This window comes from Topomyia yanbarensis, chromosome 2 (assembly GCF_030247195.1).
Source record: "Topomyia yanbarensis strain Yona2022 chromosome 2, ASM3024719v1, whole genome shotgun sequence".
NCBI lineage: Eukaryota > Metazoa > Arthropoda > Insecta > Diptera > Culicidae > Topomyia > Topomyia yanbarensis.
In genome coordinates, this window is record NC_080671.1 from 432,780,611 (window position 1) to 432,807,713 (window position 27,103).

Consider the following 27,103-nt stretch of genomic DNA (forward strand, 5'->3'; position numbering starts at 1 on the left):
GTTTCGTGAAAAATCCCTATTAAAGTCTGGTCATCAAATTAGATTTAACCTGAGACGAGACATGCAAATAGCAAAAAATCGAACGTCAAATGCAGCCAGTCTATTTAAACTATATGAAGCAGAAAGAGAGGCTATGTGAGACGAACTATAGAATGAACAGAAAAAAAAACATCTATCGGCAAGTCACGTTTCAGGATTTAACTTATTTTTTCTACCTTTTGGTGTAATATCAGGCCTTAAAAGAATTTGCTTGCGTTTGGTGTCCAAGTAGAAACAATATGCGCAATCATACGAAATAAAACTATCAAATTTTTAAATATAATGAATTTGACCAAAACTTTTTCTCAATGTTTACGTTTGGCAGTTAGACCCTCTTCAAATTTTTGGGTAGAATTTAGTTTAATTGTTGCAATCAATTTCATTTGGTTTGCTTTTTTGCTAAATCACAACGTTAGTCACAACACATTTTGACCATCTTTGGTAATTGATGACCATTACAACCCATTCTAGGTCCGCTCCAGTTGCAGCTGTTTCATCCCGTCCGGAACCGAGTCAACCGATGGTCTAGCCTGCGACGCGCTCGGCTGTTGCTACGTCAATGGCGCAGCCACCAGCCAGGGACTTGGATTAAAGTCAAAAATATCAGGTACGCCAGGTGGTGTTGCTGCAATCGGTTTGCCGTCGGACATTCCCCTAACCAGAATATTCAGCGGTTCCGATTCGAAGGAGGCAGCCACAGAAGCACAGACTGCTTTGGTTCAGCAATACGCTCCGGCAGGACGATGCTCGTGGAAGATCACGCAGTTCCGGTCCTGTGCACAAGAACAGGCCGATTTGACCCTGTGCGAAGGTTTCAACGAGTCGCTCAGGCATTAGTAGCAGAGTCCTTGCACCTACAGCTTGTCGAGTGAGCAATTCCGACGAAACCACACCGTTCGCACCAAGTTGGATCACAATAATAAGTGCGACGTCGAGAAGAAGACTTCCCGAGAGCTACAAGCAATGCTACAAGATTAAATAGCAGGGTATTTTTAACGTGACCATGGTATAACGTAGCGGATCTAGACAGATTTATCCCGCAGAATAAGAGCAAAATTACCCAAAAACTAACAGCTGCTCTCGTTAGATTAAATCCCAGGAAGTATAATTTTCATTGCATTATTTAGTCAACCGAAATTGAAGCTAGGAATTAACTTTCGAAAGCTAGCCGCGGTTTCACGTATCCTGGCACTAAGTAGAGTGTGCTAAGTTATTACAAATATCAGTTCTCAATTTTTTTTTTATTTCGATTATAGAGGTTTTAACCTTAAGGTCATTCGCCTCTTTCGGATTAGAAAAATCTCTTATGAAAAATTTCTAACCCTATGTGCGGGGTCGGGACTCGAACCCAGGTGCGCTGCGTACAAGGCAATCGATTTACCAACTACGCTACACCCACCCCTCAGTTCTCAATGGTAGACTATTACAAAGTTCTGGTCGTGACCAGAACCACCACCGATGCGGAAATCATCGCATCTATGACCAGTACGACAAGGAGGGTCTGATGACTAACAGTTTCCGAGCGGCACCGCCATAACACACGGCACCGGCGACATGTATATCCACAACATACTAATGACTTATCCTTCCGAAAAAGTGAATAAAAATCTGCTCTAGCTAAGCAACAAACGTTTTGACTATGCAGTTTATCATTCGCTGCCTAATTATTCCCTGCCAATTTGAACAAGACAACAATTGCAGATAGCTTTATTGCGGTGCCAAAATGATGTCAACTCGGGATGGAATATAACAAATAATTTCACCTTCCCAAAATTCTTCCGGAATGTACAATCCTCTCCATTCTTATCAATCCTTCAAACTCCTTATCGTCAGTACTGAGCACTGTTTTGCACTTGCCCGCTACATCAACGACAATGCGATAATCGGTGAAACTTTTGCTTTAATGTAACTTGAACACGAATAAAAAATTGTTGAACTTGTTACCTATAAAGTTCAGGTAAACTTCATCTAAAAAATGAGTTATCAATCGGGTCATATTGTTGGGACTTATCCCATGATCGAACAAACAACTGTGTACAAATCCTTATCCTTCATCCAGAAATCAATCGTTTTATAAACCAAAGCTTGATCTTGTGATTCAGAATATGCCAACGGAGTTTCCATCCAGCGTCGATTGGTCAGTGTATGAACCAGGTTCCCAATGTACCAATCCTTATCCTTCTTGAGTTGATTTTCTTCAAAGAGCATCGAAAGTGTGGAATCAAAAGTTTTGCAAGTCCATGTAAACAAACTCTCTGAACTGTCAGAATAGTTAGGTTATACACTTTCGTGCAGTGTTCTATGTTTTTGACAGGTATATGAATGAATTATTTTAGCATCAGTGATGCCAGGTCTATTTAAACAATAGCTTGCAGTAAAAATATAAAAGTCTGCAGATTTCCGCAAAAATCTTCAATAAATTTGACATAGAAATGTAGTGTCTTGATATTTTCAATGATCAGAAACGTTGAAGGCTGGGTAAAATTAGCTGACTTAGGCTTTGTTCTGCTAAATATTCGTAATCTGCCAAAATCTGCAGCGAAACTGCAAAATCCGCAGATTTAGTAATATATATGCAGATCTGGCATCGTTTTAGTATTCCCCACAGGAAATTCATCCAAATGGTGTAAAAATACGGGGAAACAGGGCAAATCATCGCGGCAATATGCAGTAACGCATCGGGGATAAAAAAGGAAGCATTCTAGCGTATAAAATTTTTTGACGAGAAAGGTCTATTATTTCGCCAGAACTACTCAAATTAAATTAATGCTTACATTTTTTGATCCTCTGGTAAGTTATGATGTGAAATTTTACTTCCATTCTCCCAGCCGGAACAATTTTTCACCGCGCAAATTTTCCCCATAATTGTTTCGATCTAATCTATTGAATTAGGTAAACAACATTTCAAACTAGTTACTAAGCAAACAGAATGGGTGTAGCAACGATCAATAAATAAACAAGTACTGCTACCAACTTTACCGAAAAAAAACATGAGGTAACTTGATTATTTTGTCAATATTGGCAGAACTGAAGGGACCGTGCTCCCTCTGCTACTTCAAAAGATCTAGTACACAACGTGCCATAGAATTTTGAATGTTTGTTCGTAAGTTGGTAGTCTCGATTAGTCTCTGGTGAATCCAAAATGAGCCAAAAAATGAACGTTAGTGGCAAGGCCCTGGCCTGACCATGTTCGTCCGCATTTTTTTTGACTGGGCGGGGTTTTGTGCAGGAAGGTAAAATTTGGTAAACCGTGTTGAAGGTAGTTCCCATTTAACTACGACAAAAATATTAACTCAACCTTGAATTTAATTTACTTAAATTTCAGTTGAATTTACCTAATTTTGAGTATACCCCAAATAACTCAAAAGTACCTTGCTGCACGGAAGACGTCGACTGAGTCGAATCTCTCGTTTTGTTTTTGACAACACTACCCAGTTAAACTCATTTCGGAACCGGTTCAGATTTCTTAATGGAGTCATTATGGATTCCAAATCAAATGCAACAACCGATTCCGACTCAGAATCGGTTGTTGCATTTGATTTGGAATCCATACTGACTCCATTCAGGATTCCGAATCAAATTCCGAATGGTTTGACCGGGTAATAAGTGCGAAAGCGACGCGCAACTCAAAAGTACCTAAATTTAAGTTAAAAGAACTTATTCTGTAGGTTGTATTATTTTGGCGTGTATGTATACAAAAGGTCACTCACTGAAACTTTTCACGACCTAAAGCTATTTCTTGCAACCCATCCACTGAGTTCTTCCTACTCATCTAACAAGCTGTCAAAGTTTTGCAAAGAAACTTCAAACGTTTTCGTTTTTCGTGAATTTGCCTAATTTTATTGTGAAAACTACAAATTTTCCGCATTTTTTCTACCCAAACGATGCGCTAGTTAGCCCCGCATTCGCGCTGAATAAAATCCGAGTGAACAATAATGTCGCTCTTTCGTAAACCGAAGAAACCGATCCAGCGACGCGTTTTCAGTGGCTACGATGATGAGGAGGACTCTGCCACCACCGTAGCAGCCAACAGTTCCGGCCAGCACCAACATAACAATGGCAACCGGATGGAGGTGGACCCAACGCCACCGCCAGCACCCACAATTTCTTCCAAATCCAAAAAAGACAAGAAACATTCGAAGGGTGCTTCGGCATCTTCGTCTTCGAACTCTGCTTCGGGGCTCTCGAGCAAGCCCAGCTCCAAACTGTCTTTGCTAAGTTTCGAAGATGAAGGTAACCATTTTCTAGTGTTTCTACTAGCGAGCTGTGCATTAATTTTAAAATATGAGCTAATTTGTTTGTTTCAGGGTTGAAAGTATGTAGATTAGAGTGACTGGTTGATCTGTTTCTTCGGAGGAGTGGTACAGCTCGTGTTTCATGATAGATTCCATCATTGGTTAATTTTGATTTAGACCACGAGCTAGCAGATTTGCATCTAAAAATGGTTTTCATGTGGGTTCTAGTGATTTGTTTTTCCAATATGCTTGGGGCTGCGTTGGTCCATGTATCCAACACCATTGTCGAATAGATAATTCCTCGATGTTAACTTTGCTAGTTAATTACGGGAATTAACCCCATAGAGCACAGCTCGACTGAAGAAAATATGCTTCAAGGGAATATTTATTGTTTCACTGATTTTTCAGCACCCGATTCTGAAAAATAGGTCAAATTTTTATCGAGTCTTTCTCGTTCCATGCTATTTACTGAATACCACAGAAACTAGTAGTCTACGTTTTTATAAGATACTAACTAGAATAGTATGGGCACAATGTTTGCCGTGGTCATAGATACCTAAAAAATTGGGTTATAAACAGGTTCAACAGAAAAAGCTTTGTATTCTAGACCTGAAAGCTTCAGGTTTCGTTTGTTGGTTTGAACATTTACTCGTAATATTGTGTATGTCATACGCAATGCTGTGTCTAATTATTTCATTATACTTCATCACCAAACTTTGCTTTCTTTTCGTTTCAAAATTTTCCTGCGTTCTACCCACGTCCACCGCCATCAGAGGAAGGTGAAGTGTTCCAAGTGAAGAAGAGCTCCCAGAGCAAGAAAGTCATGAAAACGATGGACAAGGAACGTCGGCGAAAACGGCACGCGGAAAAGAACGGTTCCAAAGATACGTTTGGGTCATTGTCATCGTCATCGAAATCAAACAAAAACGGCAAAGATTGCACTACGGCAGAAGACTCTTCCCATAAAGATAAATTAAAAAAGGAAAAGTGTGAAAGTACTAGTTCTAATATCCAAACAGAAATACGCACTGACGACTTTGTGGTAAGGTTATTATTATTCAATTTTCTACTACTCCCTCCACTATTCCAAGTTTTTTGTCGAAACACTTCTGACATAATCGTTGTTAACTAGAATCGGTCTCAAACAAGAAACAGCAGTATTTCAATTATGCGAAAGTGGTCAGAAAATTAGGCTCACGTTCGTTATTGCTAATCGCACGCAGATATCTCAAAACACCATTGTTTAGTCATTGTGTAGTAAAGGGCGTGGAAATTACATAGCATTCTCCGAGCTTTTTTGGCTTGCTAAATGCAAAATCCTTGCCACTTCGATGAAGCTAATCTCGGGTTTCCTACGATCTTTCTTCTCTTCCTACGTTTTCAAATGAAAACGCCTAACAAAAAAAACAGCTGGTGGTTAAAAAATCTGATCCGAAAAATTTGATACTTAATGGGCGAGCGGCTCTGTGTGCCGGTAAAGATGACGTATCTTCCGAAGGAGAAGACGCCGAAGAGGATGCTGATTCCGCCGGCGAGGGACACCACCGTTTTGCAAAACCGGACAACTTCAAAATGTATCTAGAGAACGGTGTCATCCCGGATGCTGCGATGATTCATGCCGCCCGGAAGCGGCGGCAGAAAGCCAGGGAGCAAGGTAAGATGAGCATCTTTCATGATTTTCAGATGCTAACGGGGATTATTTTCGTATAGGTGATTTCATACCGGTGGAAGAGCCCAAGGAAGACAAAAGCAAGAAACGAGTGGTTCGCGAGGATGGTGCCGGGGATGGATCGGATGAGGATGACGATCGAATCGACATGGCTGCCATTACCGGAGCCAAAGAACGCGAGGAAAGAAGAGAGCAATTTTATTCCGTTCAACGAGAAGGTACGATAGTTAACATGCTTTCCACGACTATATATATAATTATGTCATTCCCGTAGATTCGGCCGAAGAATCCGATTTTGAATCGAAAGAATGGGAGAACCAACAGATCCGCAAGGGAGTCACCGGTGCCCAGCTGGTGTCCGCTCATCAGGAATCCGTCATTTCGCAGTACCTCATTCAAGGTTTTAGTCACGCGTACCAAACCAACGACGAAGATCAAATACTTTCCACCGGTGCGCTTCTGGAGCAGGCCTACGCTCGAACCACTGGTCTGTCGAGGGCTAACACCAAAGCATCCTCGGCTGGGATGATTTCGCGTGTCGCTACTGCCAGCAAACAGGATCAGAAGGCGTCCGGGCCTCGAATGCCGCAGGAAATTTTGAAACAACTCAACGAAAGACTGCAAACGACCAGGGATCTGAACTACAAACATGTCGCCGACATTGAAAAGATCACCCAGGAGGTAAAGGTGCTTAAGTTAGATCACCTACAGAGTGAACAAAAGGCACCGGCGGCTGCGGCAAAATATCGCTTCTATCAGGAGATTAAGTGCTACGTCAACGATTTGGTCGAGTGTTTAGACGAGAAAGTTCCCCAGATCGTGGTGCTGGAACAGCGAGCGCTAGCTTTGATGGCAAAATATTCGAGCATGCTGATCGAACGGAGACGACAGGACATGCGGGATCAGGCCAAGGAGATGGCCGATGCAGGCAGTAAGTAGTGGGATAGGGTTTTGGGTTATTCTTAACTTTAGTTTTATAGGATCGTAGCAAAAAGCGTCTTTGAACACCGGCACATACTCGTTCAGTGAGCCATTTGCACGACTAGAGGGGGTTGTTTATAACATAGTTGCAGTTTTTGCCGATAGTGGGGTTGAACGGGTTCAGTGACAGACTAGAATAGGGTCAAAATCAGCCATAGCTCTTTACAAGATATTCACAGTTGTTTGGTCTCTTCGGCAATATTGCGTGTTTTGTAATAATGGAAGGTATCTTCAAGCATTATTAACGCCAAAAATCGGAAGCAGGGTAGTTGTGGATGAAAGTAGGAATTTAAGGAGTTTATCATGGAAGGCGTATCGTGACGCGATTGCTGTGAGTGATGGAGATAGCATGTCTTCTGCTAGATATGAGTTGGTTTTATCTTCTACAACTTTGTCGAGGGCGGCCGGGCGTTGTCTCTTATGGTTGGAATGATAAATTTTCTATGGACTATGATCAGTTTTTTTTTAAAGTAGTATTGCCATGAAGGATCCCTACATGTATTGGCTGTGTATGTGTAGACTAGACTAGACTAGAAAAAGTAGTATTGCCAAAAGATTGTCCTTTTTACACACACACACACAAGCATTGTGGAATATGTGGGGTCGCTAGTGTGGTCGGTTTTGGTTCCAATGAGTTGGATGCCTGAAAATGCCCTCGGCATGATACTGTACCTTGATGCGGTCCGGGGGCTTTTCCACCAAAGCAGTATTACAGTGATTATATCACAGAAACTTGGGATACGATTATTTTCTTTTTAGTTAAGCTACATTGTGATCAATTTTAGTACTTAACTTGGCGACCTTTATTATCCACTGCCATGGTCAAATAATATACAATGTGGGTTTTGGGCCCAATTCTCTCTGCAGGCGCTCTTCTTTTGTTGCTGTATTTTCAATTAGATTCATGCTAACATTAACTAACACAAATTGCTTATTCGCTCATGTACACTAACAGTCTCTCATTCCAAACGCACAAACGTGGCCTACGCGATAACACAAACCTGTTCACAAGTGCGAACGCCCGCGATCTCGCCAATATTCAAACTCCCCGATTGATTGGGTGAACGTTGGAACCTAAGCTCGCGCAATCATGAATCGGTCACGTCTTAGGTATCCGCCCTTGATTCTAGCAGTTCAAATTCATGTCTTTAGTTGGACCAATAGAGGTAGAAACTAGACAAGACGTCCACGCGCGATCATTGAAGAATACGCGAACATGCGAATGGCCACATGCTTATAAAAATAATGTGTCCACGCGAAGTTGCATACATACTGGCACACGCGACAAGAACGTCCACATACAAACGCTCGAGTCCTTCGCGATCATCCACGCACGACCACACCCACAATCTCGTAAAAAGTATAGCACCCCGGTGACTGAGTGAATGGTTTGGCACTTATAAATTAACAATCCCAGTCTCGAGAGAGAGAACCTCCAAATGCCCGCGTTTGCGCGATCATGAATCGGTTTCGACCGGAATCCCCTATTCTCGCCCCTAGCGGCATAGGTCCAATGCCTTCAGGTGGATCAATCGAAGATATAGTGCTCATATCCACTAAACTACATAAAAATCGGATGTATACACACAAAGTCACATACATACGACAGACAAATATAAAAATGGTTGAGCCCTTCGCGGCCATCCACGCAATCTATACTCGCGCTCTTCCAGGCATTATAACATCCCGGTAATAGTATGAACGTCTTAGCACTTGTAATCACTCGGGCGCGGTCTCAAGCGTGAACCTACAGTCCCCCGCACTCGCGCATTCATGAATCGTACACGTCCGGGAGTCTCTATCCTCGATTCTAGGAGTCTAGGTCCATGCCTTAATTGTATGAATTGGCTCTACAGCTCCAGTGGGACAACTCTCGAAAAAAATCGGCATGTTAGTAATACTCAATAACAATACTAACTCTTCTCTTTATATTATTTTTATTTATTTTCGGTCTCATGCGTTATATTCTTGTGATGACCTTTTCGAGCTCATAATCCAAGAAGAGCAACATTGCTGCCAACAATGATTCTTCTCTGCCATCAGACGTCGCCAAGTTTTAGAACAATGGAGATGTATTCTCATACTCGATGAAATCAGATAAGTAGGAACGATCAACAAACTGTAAGTAGTATATTGCATATTTCTTGTTTTGACGTATAGAATATTATCCGTAATAAAATATTATTTACAGGCTCCACACATATCTCAACACACACAAATACACAAATGCTTGACAGGTGACTGGGCCAAGTGCATTCACTCGTAGGATCTATCATTTCGATGATCGAATCGATTCTGCGAAACCAGTGCACAAGTAAGCTGATATAAGCTAGTCTCATCTGGTGAATGCATGTAACCTGGAAACTCCAGACACGACAGGACGAGACGCGAACTTACATTACAATTTCAATCATCCACACACACCTACGCTCGCAATTTCGCCAACATTAAAACACCCCCTTACTTAAGTGAACTTTTCAGCACCTAGAACTTTATAATCGCGGTCTCAAGCATTAACCCATCACTCGCGCGATCATAGACCGGCTACATTCGGAATTCTCTACTCTCGATCAGCCTAGACTCATGCTTTCAGTTGGACCAATCAAGAATGATGCTCATATTCACTAGACAACACGTTCCTCTACCATACACTAAAAATTAATTATCATATTCGGGGTCCGCGCGCGATAGTTCAAAAATACACGTGAATATGCAAATGGCCACACGAATCTAATATCGAATTTATGCACGCAAAGTTAGAGACACGCTAGCATTCAAATGCTCGAGCCTTTCGCGATCACACTATTACACAATTAGTAAACGCCCACGCTAACCCAGACAGATATGCACTCCTGGACTCGAACGCTAAAAACCACATCTTCCACGCATACACCACTCAGGACTGAACATTAGATTCATACATAAAAAGCAACCCTCGGCCCTAGCTGCCCATAAAGGGATAAAAAAAAAAAAAAAAAAAAATGAGTTGGATGCCTGAAAATGCTTTGAGCCTCTGCGCTATGACGTAAACTCCAACGCGTTAGTAGGATATGATTTTATGGAGAATGCAATTTACGCACTGACCCAGTAGACGTGCATGAGTAGACGCCAAGCTACCACACGGAGTGTACTGGAGTGTCGGGCTCCACCATGACAAGGTAATACCGACTAAACTCCATTGGGCACCGCCATTGTTCCCCCCAGGGACTACCTCTCGGTATTACTTCTGTGAGGATGGCTTTACTTGAAGTACTCACTCACTCACTCTCGCTCACGCGTTCATGCATCCTGCCTCAGCATGAACAGACAATTCACTTACTTTTTCGCGCTCGGCTCTTTCCGCTCCAACTAACCAATCACTAGTTAGTCGTGCCCGTCGTCTGTTGCTCGGTGTGCCAGATTCTCTGTAGCCTGCAGGCAATCTGAGTGGAGTCTGCGTTCCACTTCTCCACCACTTGACACATCCGCTGAATAAGGGTATCAAGGGTTGTGTCCCAGCCGCAAACGTCAAACATTGCTCTTCTTTCGACGTCGAAACGAGGGCATACGAACAGTATGTGTTCGGCAGTTTCGTCTACACCTGGGCAGTCAGGACAGGCGGGGATCTCCGCGTGCCCGAACCTGTGGAGGTACTGTCGGAAGCAGCCACGGCCTGACAGGAAATGTGTCAGATGGAAGTGAACTTCCTCATGGGGTCTGCCCACCCAGCTCGATATGTTAGGTATCAGCCGGTGGGTCCACCTACCTTTCGAGGAGTTGTCCCACTCATGCTGCCATCTGGCGACCGAGGTCACCGTGGTGCGCTTGCGGGCTCCTCTATTTCCACGTAGCTCGAAGCACTCGTCATCTTCTCGGATGACCAGCCCGACTGGCATCATGCTCGCTATCACGCAGAATGCATCGTGTGATACCTTGCGGTAGGCAGATATCACTCTGAGGCACATCACGCGGTAGGTGCTCTCCAGTTTCTGTAGGTAACTGGTTACCCTCAGTGCTCTTGACCATGACGGGCCGCCGTTCCTGAGGATATATACGGCAACGCCTGCCAGTAGCCTACGTCTACTGGCGCACACCTTTGAGCTGTTGGACATCATCCTCGATAGTGCCGCAACAGCAGTCGACGCTCTTTTGCATGTATAGTCGACATGGCTGCCGAAGGTCAGCTTGTCGTCTATAATGACTCCGAGAGACTTCAGACTCCGCTGTGAGGTGATCACGACTTCTCCCACATGGATAATTAATATGCTCTTATGCTGAGCGCGCTTAGTTCTACCTCAGGGTTAATTAGTTAGTTCTACCTCAGGGATTGACTCCCCATAGACCTCCAAGGTTACGACGATCTTGACCCCAGGAGGGAACTTCAGTCTCAGAACCCCGTCATACATGAGGTTCCATAGCACCGGGCCTAGGATCGAGCCCTGCGGGACTCCGGCGGTAATCGGAACCCTTTTCTGACCGGCATCGGTCTCGTATAGCAGTACGCGGTTCTGGAAATAGCTTTCCAGGATCCGGTATAGACCCACCGGTAGGCTAAGCCGGTGTAACAAGAGCGCGATGGCATCCCAGCTTGCGCTGTTGAATGCGTTCTTCACGTCAAGTGTCACTAACGCACAGTATCGAATGCCTCGCCTTTTTCGTTGGATCGCTATCTCGGCTGTCTGAGTTTATAGCGTCCACCGCGGACTTATCCTTCCGAAAGCCAAACTGGTTGCTTGACAGGCTGTCCGTGCCTTCTGAGTACGGGGTTAGCCTGTCGAGGATGATCCTCTCCAGCAATTTGCCAGTCGTGTCGATCAGATAGATTGGTCTGTACGCCGATGGGTCGCCTGGCGGCTTCGCGGGCTTCGGCAACAACACCAATTTCTGCCTTTTCCATCTATCGGGGAAACGGCACTCGTCAAGGCATCTCTGCATAGCTAGCCTGAACATGTTCGGGTTCGCTATGATCGCTGTCTTGAGAGCGCTGTTTGGAACTCCATCCGGCCCTGGAGCTTTGTTCATTCCTAGGGAGTTAACCACTGCGAGTAGTTCTTCATTCGTCACTGGAGCCACCATTTCGGCCGTGCCCGCACTTTCTAGTAGTGCACGTGGCCAGGGGCTTGTGGCTCGAGACGGGAAGAGTGCTTCGATGATCGTCGCCGGAGACCGTTCTAGGGGTGAAGATCCCCCTTTGGTCTTGGCCATCACGATTCTGTAGGCGTCACCCCACAGATTCGCGTTGGCACTCTCACACAGGTTGTCGAAACACGCTCTCTTGCTGCTTGTTAAGGGCCAGTTTCGCTGCTCGAAACACTTCACGGCGGTTCTCTCTTGCATCCTCGGTGCGGGCTCTTTGCATCCTACGTCTAGCTCTGAGGCAGGCTAATCGTAGAGCTGCAATCTCGGCACTCTACTAGTATACCGGGCATCTGCCGTTTTTTGGCAGAGTTTTCCTTGGGATAGTGGCGTCGCACGCGCGTGGTAGGACGGCTACCAGCGCATCCCCGCTTAGACTGTCGGTGTTGGCCTCCAGTCCCAGGGCCGCGGTGAGAGCTTCGCTGTCGAAGTGATTGGACTTCCACACGCGTACCTGACGGGGATCTCCCGCCCTCGGATGCTGCACACCATAGTTGATCCTAAAGCGAATTGCTAAATGATCGCTATGGGTGTAGCCCTCGTCTAACCTCCATTCCATGCCTGGAACCAGACTCGGGTTGGTAAATGTTACGTCAATCCATGCCTCCACCCCGTTTCTACAGAATGTACCAGCGGAGCCATTATTAGCTAGCACAGTATCGAGTTTCGCAAGCGCCTCCATTGGCGCTTGTCCCCTGCTATTTGTACAGCGGCTGTCCCACTCTACTGCCCAAGCGTTAAAGTCTCCCGCTATGACTACCGGTTTCCGGCCCACTAGGTCTGACGAGAGCCTGTCGATCATCTGGTTGAACTGTTCTATGGGTCACCTTGGTGGAGCGTCGCAGCTACAATAGAACACACCATTGATCTTGGCAATCGCAACACCCTCGGCGGAGGAGTGTATTACCTCTTGAACCGGGAACCGTCCCGTTGTACAGATTACCACCATCCCAGCCCCTTCCGCCACACAATTGCTGGCAGGGATGTTGTACGGGTCTGATAGGAGGGCGACATCTGTCCTCGACTCCGAGACCGACTGCCACAGCAGCTGTTGGGCTGCTGCACAATGGTTAAGATTTAGTTGTGTGACGTTCACGGCTTCTTCTTATTTGCCTCACCGAAGGGACACGAAGGTCCGCCCATAGCATGATTACGGGCTTACTTCTTAGCGGTGCAGATAAGGCATTTATGCGCCTTAAAGCAGCCCCGCTCCTTATACCCCTCCCCGCCGCATTGACGACATAGTTTGTTCCTGTCTGTACCCTTACATTCGTACGACTTATGGCCGGACTCAAGGCACCGATAGCACCTATCCATTGAAGGCGGCTGAGGTATGCTAACTGAGCATACTGACCAGCCGATCTTCAGTTTACCTATCACGGTAACCTTTTTTGCTTCCGCTTTCAGTAGCCTGATGTAGGCTACTTGCGTGCCGGAGGGTCCCGCTCTCAAGCGCACAGAGGCCCGCTCAATTGTTACGTCGCATTGTTCCTTGACGGCTGCGACGACATCGACTGCGGTCGTGAACTCGTCCAGTTGCTTACACTGGAGTCATTTCCGCCCCTAACGACCTCACCTGGGCCAGGACCTCTTGGGCCAAGGCCTTATAAACTGCACTGGATTGTGTGCCTCGCTTCAGCACCAAAAGCATTTCGCCTGTATTGGTGCGTCTCACGCTGCGCACGTCTTGCCCAAGGGCTTTCGGCCGTCCGCATCGACTTTAGGACGTCGGCATATTTGTCCTTGTCGATCTTTAATCACAAAGCCTCGCCTCTATCCTTGGCCTTCTTCGCGGGCCGAGGTGCGTCCGGTGTCTGTTTCGGCTTTTTCCTAGTGACCAGCTTCCAGGGGTTTTCACCCCCTGTCCCGGTTGCGCCGAGCTGCTGGTGTCTTCTTTTGCGCCTGGGTTTACCTCGACCAAACGGCGTTTGGCCGTGACGGTTACACGCCGTTTGTTGTTTTTTGCACCCTCACCTGGTGACTTCCTAGGAAACTTCGCGTTCAACATCGCCTTGCGTTTGCCCCTGACCTTCGAGGGGAACTCAGCCGCCGCTTCGAGCGACTTGGCTGCTCCATAGAAGGAGAAGGCCCCTGTCTGGGTATCTATATCGGCCTTCTCTCTTTCCTCCCTCTTGGAGGCTACTGTCTGGGTTCCTCTGTCGGCCTTCCCCTGCCATTCTACCCTTTTGGCGTAAGCCTGCTGTTCCTGTCTTGCGACACGAACAGCTTTTTAGAGCACCAGCAGGCTCTGTTTCAGATCCTTGAACTCGATTATACTATCGAGTTGCTCCACCACTTTACGCATCGCGGTTAGTGGCCCGTCCAGCGCGTTGGTAGGGCTATTTTCTACCACTGCTGGGTTCACTGGTGCTGTCGGATGCAGCCCCCGTCGCTCCACTACCCCTCCCCACTGGGGGGAGACCTCATCAAACCACCTTTAGGAAAGGGGTTCGGCACCTCTGTGTTTATTTTTGTTCACTTCGCTCATTAATCCCACGAGTAGCGCGAGAAAGAAAGGTCCACCACGCCAGAGCTCCGCAGTAACGTGGTAAGGGACGCTTATTGTGGGGGTTGTCCAGGTACCCCACAGGCTCCGTTGACGATCGAGCATCTTTTTCACCCCCTCGATCACTCATCCCTCGGCACGGATCGCTTCACGCCTTGGACTTGGGGTTATGACCTTTGTTGCTTTACGTGGTGACCGCGGCCCAGATCATCACAACAGTCCTCCTTTACCTGTAGCTCTGGTTCTCAATAGTTCCAAGTACGTAGGTTATTACGGACATGCTACTATTGAGATCCGTCTTTCTCTAGCTGCTTGTATGTATGGATGTGTATAGGAGTAATGCATCCCCTACCACAATAGATCCCAATACTGGTCGCAGTGGTTCGTCTTCAACAAAAAAAATGTATCACTGTGCAAAGTGGAAGGACAGTCTCGTAACCGCCATACGGGAACCCGGATGCGCAGTCATAGGTGTGGCCATAAAGCACTACACATACATTGGTTCAGTCGGTCCTAACCTTGCTTACGGATGGGCTTGCTCTTGAATAGCATTTGCGACTGAAAGCTCTTCTTGCACCTGCACTATCAGGGCATTCCTCCGAGTTATCCGGTTTTGTAGTTCTGACATTATTCGGGGATTCGAGTGTGTATCTTCGTCACGAGCGGTTGACTCTCGTAGCGCTCCCTTCGCGTCGGTTAATTTTAATCATTTACGGCACAGTTTACTGCCTTTTGGTTATCGAAAGTGTGAATAACGATGCAATTTAACGAAAATACAAAGTGAAGTGGCTTATAAAAGCATTTTTCGACTGACGCGAGGTGTGACAGTTTGTGAAAATCTAATTTCGGCAAATGAAAAAAAATCTTTTCCTCGCATTACGGGCCGTCGATTCCCGATGCAAGGACAGTAAAAGTACACAGAAAACATCTAGAAACACAGTGTACTTTCTAAAAATAGTGAAAAATGGTTTTTCAGAAAATAAAATTCGATTCGAAAAGTGAAAAAATACGGCGATAAGAAAATTTGACATTCAAATAATTGGTGTTTCACCAGCGACTAACGACTACCAGGTGTCGCCCCAAAATTCTTCACCTGAAAAATAGGTGGCAAACCAGCCGATCGGTGCTCAGTTAATTTCGTCCGCGTCCCTTGTCACCTATTTTTAATTGGGTGTTTCATCGGCGGTGCTATCTTTGAATATGAGCCGCCTTGGATATTCAACTGTTTTTATTGCTTTCTTATTTTATTGCAAATGAGTAGAGGTTTTGATTCTTTTATATTCGGGATTGCAGATATTTTGTCGCATGTAAATTTTGGGCGTTCGTTGATGTGATGGCACTGAAAAAAACACGTATCCGCCGGTCGGCTAACTTTTCTTTGGACTGAGCAAACTAATTTCTATGTTTGGGGTTTGTTTTACCAACGAGGGAACTGATCCACAGAACATTCAATGTGCTTAGGGAAAACACATGGCCTTATTTGAGTGGAATGATGACTTCAATCATGTATAATGTTTGAGAATTGACAATTCGCGAGAGGGATCGGGGACCGGTTGGCCTTATATCCGCACGAAGAATAAGTGTTTTTCTGTCATGTTCATTGGTTAGCGTTCAATTCTATCTCATGCCCCCACGCGAGTCTGGGTCTATTGATGACATTTGGTCCGTGGACAGGCGACGACTGAGTGCTGTTGGCCTTCTGCCGGTGGTGGCAGAGTGAGGGGGTGCGAGCGGATCTGGCCGGAAAGACAATACCGTAAAGACGAATTGTTGTTCGGGGGTTGGCTCCAATGGGACTTTGATTTGACTGGTGTCGATGATCGCGGGTCGATGCGTACTGAAGGTTCGATGCATCTGTTTTGGTGATCTTGCAAGTCTAATTTCAAGTTCCGTTATTGGTAACAGGCCCGTGCATCAGGTTAACGATTTCCCTTCAATGTTCGATATAATCCTTCGTATACGTGTTCACAAACAATCCAATAAGGAAAATAGGAAATACTTTCGTTGATTTATAACATCTCGAACTATCATAACTCTTTGTCTGTATAACGTGTTATCACGCGGTAGTTTGCAACCCAAAAATATATCGTAGAGACGGAATAGCAAAATTAGTCCAAATAATGTCGCAATAAATAGTGATCCGGCCCATTACGCAGATAAGATTAGCTTTTCTAGGCAATACTCCCACGGTCGGCTGTGTGGGGTTGGAAGCGAATCCTAGACCCTATTCCCTTCCAAACCACTAACTCCGCGACACCTATGGAAGAGTCTGATGAACCTTCTGTATAAGATTCCGCATTTTATTCAAACGATCGCCGGGTAAAATCAGCACCGACACGATAGAAACCACGAACAAATTCGTCGTGTGATTGAATATTATTAAAAAATATAAGCAGTGCTCCTTAAAGACGGCTATCCGGAGTTCAAGGTGCTCATTTTGCTAATCGTATTAATACAACAAATGATAAATTTCCCAAATTCTCGGCAGCCGGCTGCCCAGAGCAATTATTACATGATAACGCTACTGACACATTTACTAACAACTCTCCCCTTCCCGTGATACATGTGGAGATGCAGAGGATTCCTCGGTCTCTAGTAGCAACATGTACCGGACTAACATTCCTTCCTTTCCCAGAAGATCTGCATTCGGACGTAGCCGGCGTCGGTATTGATCAGCATGCAGGGATCAGAATAGATTGTACAATGTGGCTCATCATGTTATTCCCAAGCATGTTGTTCCAATGAACATTTTGCAACCTAATTTGGTTCTGGTCAATAACGAAGTAGCAACTACGGGCGATCTCTTATGCTTATGCTTTGTAGTTCTGACATTATTCGGATCAAATGTTTTGATATGGAATGGACTGCAAATTGCACTATTCAATGGCCTTGGACTGCCGTGTTGCAGAAGAAAAAACGATACGCGGCTGGAAGGTGAAACAAAAAAAGAACGCTTGCCAAGGGGTGAGTCGCTTAGAACAATGTGCTATGCGCACTGTATCACCTACGATAACACAATATAAGATTACGATTCACAGTAATACACGATTATTTCACTCGTTACCACAATGTGTGGCACACTGAGGCACACTTCTGACAACTCGAAAACTGTCAACAAAGTGTAGTTGAATAATCATAGCAACCATTGCTTTTGTTTTACTGAACACCATGGCACATCGTGGCACACCGTGGCACATCTTGGTACATTGCGGCACGAGCTACCACGCTGTTTGTTTGTGAGCACAATTCGATTTGTGCTAAGCGACTCACCCCTTGACGCTTGCTCATCATAACTGACTTGGATGGATGCGGAAAGATACACCCACAGAAAAAACATTCACAAAAAACTTGCATTACCTAGCAGTAGGTAATCTTAAATCAATGTGGTTTATACTAAGGTGTGGCGATGCTATTGCTCTCTCGCTCGATCTCTGTAAAGCACGTGGACAGCAGATATATGGAAAATATCTGGAGTTGAACTTTATTACGTAATAAATTTACAGAAATTGAGTGAGAGAGCAATACAGCATTGTCACACCTTAGTATCCAGTACATTGATCTTAAATCTGCGCTTCCTACTTCCTCCAGGGAAACTAAATTTACCCAAAAATAATGGCATATTCCCCAAAGCCGACTAAACTTCATCCCATTCTGCCCTTTTATGCAATTCTGACGTTAGCGCCAATAGGAATATTTTTCAGGAAACCAATTTCTGTGTTTCGTGTTGTTTTCAAAAGCACGAATAATGTTTCAACTATCTGTTCTGTACAAAATGTGTACAATCCATCGTAGATAATAGCCAATTGCTTAAATTTTCAATTATTGGCAAAAACCTTGTAAATTTTAGCTAACGTCACTTTTGCAAAAAAATAGCGATTTCATTTTACTGTTTTTATGCAATTCTGACGTACGTATACAAACCAAAAGTACCGAGTAAAACGTGTCGTATATTATCAACCGTTTCAACTGAATTATCTGCAAATGATTATTACTTCCTTCAAGTTTCCAAGGCTATATGTGGTGGTCTGGTCAGATGGTCGGTTTTGGATCTATACGGATGTGCCGTGGGTTATGTCCGAGGGCCATTCAGTACATTTCCATTAATTTTCCAAAGTTTAGCTGCAAGTCAGGCATTATTATAAAATGTATTGTATATTTTATCCTACATTTGAACACTATAACTCTTTCAGGCAACGTGGAAGCAGTTCTGGGCTGGAAGTCCTAGTGAATATGGAAGGCGCTACCCATGTTTGTGAAACATTTATCATTTATACACGGAGAAACTTTACAACCCATTCGGTGATTCCGGATTCCTTTTCAACGGACACATTTTTAAGTGAATATTCCTGTCACGCGGCACATCAAGGTGCACCAGCTCGGTTTTCTACGAACAATGCTATCACATGTAAAGTCATCCGGGATGAAACTTTTTTGTTAAACATTTCTGTCATGCGACATATCAAATAATATCAACTCTATAATTTATGGACAATGCAAATTCAATGCCAAATAGGGACACTTTATTAACTATTCTGGAATATGGAAGTTCGGACCAAACAATTCTAGTAATTATTTCTGTCATGCGGCACATCAAATTCTGTGATCTGTAAAAATACAATCATATTTGAAGACATTTGGATACAGTGTTCCACTTAACGACTGATCCCGGTAATTCCGACTTCCCGCTTCTTTGGTAATTTTTTAGTGAATATTCCTGTTACTGTTACGGCACATCAAAATACATCATATAGGTTGTCTATAAACTATTCAAGCACATTTGAAGTCTTCCTAGTACACGGTTATTCTGGAGCTGATTGCATTTTTAGTGGATCAAGCGTGTCGAATAACAGGTGTATTCAGGTACAAACGTTTCACAGGTATGGGTTACTCATTTTGAATCCACAAAGTCTCTCAGATGGTTTCAAAATTAGTTTAGAGCCTTTATATATATATATATATATATATATATATATATATATATATATATATATATATATATATATATATATATATATATATATATATATATATATATATATATATATATATATATATATATATATATATATATATATATATATATATATATATATATATATATATATATATATATATATATATATATATATATATATATATATATATATATATATATATATATATATATATATATATATATATATATATATATATATATATATATATATATATATATATATATATATATATATATATATACAATTTATTAATGTTCATGTTATATTAATACCAGTTTTCATTCTATACTTTGAAAAATTAATGAAACTGGCTTAACATTGCCTCGGACTGACCCCATGAAATTTTCGTATAAATTTGGAGCCGGATATGTGAACAGTTGAACTGTTTACGAGACTTGAATAAATTCCATTTCATGTGCAGGTGTTTTGGTTGGAATTGGTTTTGAAATTAGTTGGTTGGGTACCAATTGCGCACTACAATGATGAAATATAGAACAACAGCGGTCAAGGTTTTGGACAAAAGTTTTCACCAAGATACATTCGTACATTATTGGGGTATGAAAAATACATGTTGAAAAAGACTAAGCTTGCTGCTTTAAAGAAGCATTCGAACTTGCACAGGAGACTTCCTCATAAAATATAAATAGTTTAAAAAAATTATAGTGCTAAAAGAACTAATTTGAATACCACCCTAGCATAAATATAACACCACCCTAGCCATTTACATCACAAAATGGTGCTTATCTAGCTCCCAACATTACTTATGATACAACAGCTTAAGAATAAATTGTTTTGCCTTGTTAAATATACCTTCAATACTATATTGCACCGGTACGTCACTTTGGTAAAAAATGGCGTCTACGTCACTTTGTTTTTCTCGTTTTAAAATGCCATTTTGCATAATTTTTTAAAGACAATTACACTGAAAGACGTGGAATTTTGTAGAGAATTCAGAAATATGAAAAAATGAAATTTGACCAAAGTGGCGCTTACGTCACTTTTGCATACAAGGGCAGCATTGTCCCCATCGCTTGTTTTCCGCCAGTGAAATAAGGACAGCAAATTAAAATTACCTACTGGTAGGTATTGGATTTTAAGTGTGTACACGCCACCGAAAAACTACCTAAAAGTGAGTACTTTTGACTTAATCTCGTGGTATCGTGCAGGAAGGTAAAATTAGGTAAACCGTGTGTTCCATTTAACTACGACAAAAATCATAACTCAACCTTGAATTTAATTTACTTCAATTTAAGTTGAATTTACCTAATTTTGAGTATACCTCAATCAACTCAAAAGTACCTTACTGCACGGAAGACCTCGACTGAGTCGAATCTCTCGTTTTGTTTTTGACAACACTAAAAAGTGCGAAAGCGACGCACAACTCAAAAGTAAGTTAAAAGAACTTATTCTGTAGGTTTTCCATGGTTGCGTGTACAGAAGGGTTTTATCACTGTAAAAAAAATACAGCACTCGCGCGAGGGGAGCAACGATGCTGGAACAGGCGGTTTAAGGGTTTCAGCGTAAAAAAACTAGGAGTGGGTAATGTCCGGGACATAACCGCGGTGTTGACGTAGGACTAAACTTGGGCATATCATATGACATTCATGGATAATTTGAGCCAATGCCAATTTTGAATGAATGTTTACTGGAAATTTCATGTCGAATGAGATTGCCACATTCACTGATTTTCTAGGACTTGCAAAAACCTTCGGGTTTGTAGATTAATTTGATAAACATTGGCTTATATGAATCACTGGTACATGTACAGAAGAATTAACAGGGGCAAACTCAATCCAAGTTATTAAATGGAACTTTCTAATTCAATTCTTTCTCTATTATGTTTTCATCCTAATAAGAACGGTTTTCAGATAACTATTTTTGGTGATACCAGACGAGAATCCTTTCTAACAACTCGAACCTTGCCCGAATTCGCTTCTGCTGCGTACATACACGAACATTCCCCTTTCGCAGCTCACATCGAATGAGCATTGAATATCGCAATGCGATCCCTTTTATAAACTTCTTAGTGCAAAGAGAAGTCCATCCTTTTGTGCGCAAATGGAAATATTTTCATCATTCTTTTTGGTGTGGCTTTCGCTTAGTAGTTTGTAGATTAATTCGATAAACATTGGTTTATATGTGTCACTGATAAAGTACAGCAGACTTGACAGGCGCAAACTCAATGCAAGTTGTTAAATGGAACTTTCTAATTCAATTCTTTCTCCATTATGTTTTCATCCTAAAAAGAACGGTTTGCAAATAACTATTTTTGGTGATACCAGACGAGAATCCTTTCTAACGATTCGAACCTTGCCCGAATTCGTTTCTGCTGCGTACATACACGAACATTCCCATTTCGCAGCTCACACCGAATGAGCATTGTATATCGCAATGCGATCTCTATTATAAACTTCTTAGTGCAAATGGAAGTCCATCCTTTTGTGCGCAAATGGAAATATTTTCATCATTCTTTTTGGTGTGGCTTTCGCTTAGTAGCAGGGTTGCCACATTCACTAATGTTGTTGAAAAATTTGCAAAAAAACACCAATCAAAGCAGGCTAATTAATGCTTTTACAAAATCTATCAAAATTTACGGTAAAATCTACGGAATCTACTACACAATTGTTTTGATTATTTCCCAACGAATCGCGCAAATATCTGTTTGTTCCGTACAGCACAGCGCAAATAATTGACGTTGGAAAACAAATCGGCAACTTCAGCTGCCAAACACTTAGACACGATCGAAGCATTTTTCCGTCAATGTCACTTTTCTGACTCAAATTTTTGTAGGTATTTTCTTGCTTCCGTCCAATTGGTCAGTTTATTAGTTTTATCGTACATTTTTCGGATATTATTATAGAAAATAACTAACCCGATAAGAGGGAAGTTATTTTCCAAAGCACGAAATGGAAATTTCAATAGTAATTCTTCTGAGAACGATTTTGTGGTCCTAATAAGAACCGTTTGTTGTGAATATTATTTCGCCGTTTCCCGCTCGGCATGATGACTATTCGCTTGGTATGGATAGCGCACAGATTGGTATCTTCCAACAAACTAACCAGGCAGGCCTCGCTGGCTTCTTAGAGGGCCATTACGGCTGACCTCCGGAAGAGTAGATCGGTTTTGAAATGCTGTGCAATCTCACAGACCAGGCACTGGAAGAGCAGCTTGCGAATTAGTAACTCTGTCCACTTCTGAGAGCGATGAATTTCACGCAGGGCGACGACAATTCTTGGTTGGCAGCGATAAGGCAGTAGCTATGATTTGGTTGGTGGTCAAAATGCAGCTTCTCGTTGAGCAGCACATGTACGTGCGTTCTGCTCTGTGGCTTACACACGTCTGGCTTTAAGTAAAACTGTGACACCCATATTTATAGGTTCTAGCATTAATGTTGATTCGCATTAAAAGTAGTTTTTGAACTTTTTAAACAAGTTTTACATAGCAAACAAGGTATCAATTGCAAGCGTTGAACGTTTTCCTTTCGATTTATGAAACAAAATTAGTAATTCCTTTAGTAGGAGAAAAGTTATTAAGGTTCAAAGTGTACGTAACGCATCCGTTTTGAAAATTTTGAAATGACACCCAGTATAGTAAAGAAAGACGTAAGTCCTACGTCAAAACACTTTTTGTGATATTTTTTAGATGTTTAGGTGAAACGAATTGAATAAAACTTGTACATTGTAATGTATCATTTCAATAACATTCTGTAATTTTTCCATGCAAAAGTTTCGACAAGCACCTCGGTGACAAAACTTTTTGTAGAACGTCTCTGGAAAAAAAAACACGATTTGCGGTGTTGACTACCATTCAAAAACTACTTAACCGGTTTATTTATAACTTTGTATACACATTCTATGTGAAAAATACCTACGTTGAGTTTTCGGGATAATTTTTCAATTAAGGGGGCTTTCTAAATTATCTCAAAAACTCAACGTAGGGGTTAGGTATTTTTTGCATAGAATGTGTATGCAATTTTGGGAGCAAGACGCCACCGCTTACTTCTTCTGAACCGCAGATCACTCAATATTTCAGTTTCGCTCTGCAACGAGACGACAATGGACGCTTCATCGTAAGACTGCCGTTCGATGATTCGAAGCCAGCACTCGACGATTCGCTCACTCTAGCCATAATGCAAATGAAAATGGCCAGAACGAAGATGAACCTGTTCCGGTGAAAATGTCAAATGACACCAATGCTGTGAAGGCACTTGGAATCAACTTTGTATGAGTATGGGTTCAAGGTAAACTTTTCTCCACTCAGCGTCAACACAAAGCGCCAGATGATTGCAGATTCAGCTAGACTGTTTGATCCGTTTGGCTGATTGGTTCCTGTAAACGTCAAGATTGAAATTCTCTACCAACAAATTTGGCTCTTCGATGTCGCATCCCATGCCACCCGCCGTCGAAGATGAATGGATGGCAGTGAAGCAGAGCCTATCTCAAATCGAAGCCGTCCGAATTCCACGATGTCCCTTTCCCATTTGTGGTCGAATTCAACGTCACGGATTTTCGGACGCCTCCGAGCAGGCGTATGCAGCAGTGGTGTACGCCAAGACAATCAATGAACAAGACAACGTGTCAGTGGTTTTGATTGCTACCAACTCGCGCGTAGCACCGATCAAGCTGGTGTCGCTACCCCGACTGAAGCTGAATGATGCATTTTTGCTTATAGAGCTGATGCAGCATATCACTGAAGCACTATCCCATCTAGCAATTAGGCATTGGGCGTGGACAGACTCAACCATCGTTTTAAACTAACTGTCTGCCCATCCACGGAAATGGAAAACTTACGTGGCAAACAGAAACTCCGCCATACTGGAATATTTACCCCGCAGTTGCCTCCCCTTTCCTTCTACGTTCAGACCTGGCCGGCGCCTGTATTGATTCAGAAACACTTTAGGATTACCAAGAGTTGCACATTTCGCTACACCCAAGCATAATTATCTGCTGATTCCTTGTGCAACTTCAGCTAGTCCATATCGGAGTAGCAGCCAGGGGTGGTCGCACAAGCTCAAACTCATATATTGGAGCAATTTAAAAGCAATTCATCTTAAACATTTTTTGCGCATTCCATTTTTTTTTCAGAGAGCATGAAACGCCAGCAAGACGACCCGGACCGGGTCAGGCGAGCTGCAGAGCGAGAGGGACGCCGGACTAGACGACGGAGAGATCGCGAGAAGAACGAAACGGCCGAGTCCCATCGGGACGGGATGTCTAGTGACGATGAGGTAGCAGACATCGAAACGCAACAGTACCGTACCACGCTGAAGGAGATCGCTTTGGAAGCAACCCAGGTGTTCGATGACGCGAATGAAGAGTACAGTGAAGTGGGTACCATTTTGGATAAGTTTCAGAGCTGGCGCGAAAACGAAATGGGTGCCTACAAAGATGCGTACGTTAGTCTTTGTCTGCCGAAACTGGTTGGACCATTAATTCGGTTAAGGCATGTGCTGTGGAATCCGGTTAGCGGCGAAGATGAATTTAATTTCGAACGCGAAGACTGGTACCGTAGCTGCGCGCTGTATGGTCGTTCCCCGGAAGAAACAGAAAGCAGCTTAGCGGAAGACCCGGATGTCCGTTTGATTCCCACTCTTGTCGAAAAGATTGTACTTCCAAAACTGACTGCGTTGATAGAACAGGTCTGGGATCCATTGTCAACGACTCAAACGCTAAAGTTGGTTCGACTAATAAACAGACTTAGCCGGGATTATCCGTCACTTAGGAGAACCTGCAAACAACTGAGAACATTATTCGAGGCAATCCTGGACAAACTTAAACTAGCCGTCGATAACGACGTTTTCATTCCGGTTTTTCCTAAACAGTATGTTTCGGCTTTTACAAGTATTCGTATTTCTCTATTCTAATCGATCGTATTTATTTCACAGAATGCAAGAAGCCAAGTCCTCATTCTTTCAGCGGCAGTTTTGCAGTGGCCTGAAGTTGCTGCGAAACATCACCAGCTGGCAGGGTATTATAGCGGATGGTCCGCTGACGGAACTTGCCATCGGTTCGCTGCTGAATCGCTACCTGCTGAATGGAATGCGCGTCTGCACACCGACCGACGCAATCAACAAGGCTTCGATGATTGTGTACACACTGCCGAGGGTGTGGCTTACAGCGGGCTCTTCTGTCGTTCAGAGTATGAGCCAGTTTGTCACGATGCTGCGTCACGTGGAAGCTCAACTGGATCCGTCGATTGCAAGCCATGGGTAAGTAGAATCAGTAGGTTTTGTATATCAATAACTGTTCGTTAATAAGAGTATTTTTTTTAACTATTCGCAGGGAGCTAATCAAAAAAGTTCAGGATATTTTGTCTAGTTTGCACGTGGTCACCTAAGAAACAAACAATCTTGATATAGCACGTTGTTCTTCGGACTACCGTTCATTGGTTGAATTTTGTAGATAAGCGTAGCTTAGCGTTTCCACTAATTGTTTATAATCTCAGCATAGGAAAACAATGATAGAACTTGCCAGCAAAATGAAATTAAAAACTGACTATCAATTTACTTGGGTTTAGTTTCGAACGATATTTGTGGGACAAGTTTGACGAAGGCGCGGAAAGTGGTTAGTATTGATAAAATTCTATCGAGCGAAGTTTTATTGAGGGATCCTTCGAAACTACCATTTGTATTGTTTAAGGTAAGTTTTAGGTTCGATTGGTTATTCCCTCAAAAATTCTTTCGTTCGAATTTTTTTCTAAATACTCCGCTTTGGAACTTGTTTTCACAAATGACGTGAACCAACGTGTAGTTACGATGACATAAACAATATACACACATGTTTGTAAGATAATAAATTGAACAAAGCAATGGTTGTAAGCTTTGCTATTAAAAGACAAACACTACTATTTGAGCAATCAACGTTCGTACGTTTCTTACATTGTATGCTAAATATGAAAATTGGGAAGGAATAAAATCATAAATATATTTAATATTTACATATTTACAATTATTATGGAAAAAAAATCCCTGGATAGAGATGTGAGTCGGTAAAATGCCATGGTTACGAATGACCGCCGGACACAGCAAGCCATGCCACGAGAATACCCTAAACCGGCACTCGACCTCTTTCGCATTCCATCTTTCGCGGTGAACGAACGTCACTAATCCCCAATCAAGCAGACCGGGCGATCTCGTCGGCAGGCATTTGGATTTCCACAATTATACACGGCTGATGGAAGTTTTTTGGAGTTTTGCTAGGTTTCGTTTACCAGTTTTGGGTATGCACGGACGCACCTGCCTAGAAGCAGGCAGGTGGCATCCGGCGGCTTGAAATATTTCAACTAAGGGTTGATACCCCGGGTTCCTGCTTTCATATCGTAGAAGGAGTCTCTAAGTCTATGTGTTATTTCGTCCAGAGAATTTAATTGCTTGCGGGTCTAAAAATACCTGTAGAGCACAGGTGTTATGCTAATCTCTGACACAGTGGATCTTTATTCTCTTCGCATTTAAACCTGATATTATCTGCTAAATGTTTTTACAAGCGAAAAATGTTTAGCTGAAAACAATCCCCAGTATAAACGCACAGCAACTATGAATTGTAATTGTAATTTATTAAATACA

At 43.0% G+C, this 27,103-nt stretch overlaps 2 protein-coding genes across 2 annotated transcripts; both read left to right on the forward strand.

Annotated features, from left to right (window-relative positions):
- The first annotated feature begins 297 nt into the window (after positions 1-297).
- LOC131685494 (coiled-coil-helix-coiled-coil-helix domain-containing protein 2-like) lies at positions 298-1,266 on the forward strand. The gene is made up of 2 exons (XM_058969242.1): positions 298-450; positions 511-1,266. The coding sequence occupies exons 1-2, from the start codon at positions 322-324 to the stop codon at positions 874-876; spliced, it is 495 nt and encodes a 164-aa protein (XP_058825225.1). The 5' UTR covers positions 298-321; the 3' UTR covers positions 877-1,266.
- A 2,554-nt stretch (positions 1,267-3,820) lies between these two features.
- LOC131685488 (PAX3- and PAX7-binding protein 1) lies at positions 3,821-26,478 on the forward strand. Its single transcript, XM_058969235.1, has 8 exons — positions 3,821-4,272; positions 5,048-5,316; positions 5,685-5,928; positions 5,985-6,161; positions 6,218-6,874; positions 24,627-25,362; positions 25,427-25,750; positions 25,824-26,478. The coding sequence occupies exons 1-8, from the start codon at positions 3,975-3,977 to the stop codon at positions 25,876-25,878; spliced, it is 2,760 nt and encodes a 919-aa protein (XP_058825218.1). The 5' UTR covers positions 3,821-3,974; the 3' UTR covers positions 25,879-26,478.
- Positions 26,479-27,103: the final 625 nt, after the last annotated feature.

Coding starts and splice junctions, on each gene's coding strand:
- LOC131685494 (XM_058969242.1), top strand. CDS start 322: ATGAATTTGACCAAAACTTTTTCTCAATGTTTACGTTTGGCAGTTAGA. Junction 451..510: donor CTTTTTTGCTAAATCACAAC/GTTAGTCACAAC, acceptor AACCCATTCTAG/GTCCGCTCCAGTTGCAGCTG.
- LOC131685488 (XM_058969235.1), top strand. CDS start 3,975: ATGTCGCTCTTTCGTAAACCGAAGAAACCGATCCAGCGACGCGTTTTC. Junction 5,317..5,684: donor TACGCACTGACGACTTTGTG/GTAAGGTTATTA, acceptor CAAAAAAAACAG/CTGGTGGTTAAAAAATCTGA. Junction 6,875..24,626: donor GGAGATGGCCGATGCAGGCA/GTAAGTAGTGGG, acceptor TTTTTTTTTCAG/AGAGCATGAAACGCCAGCAA.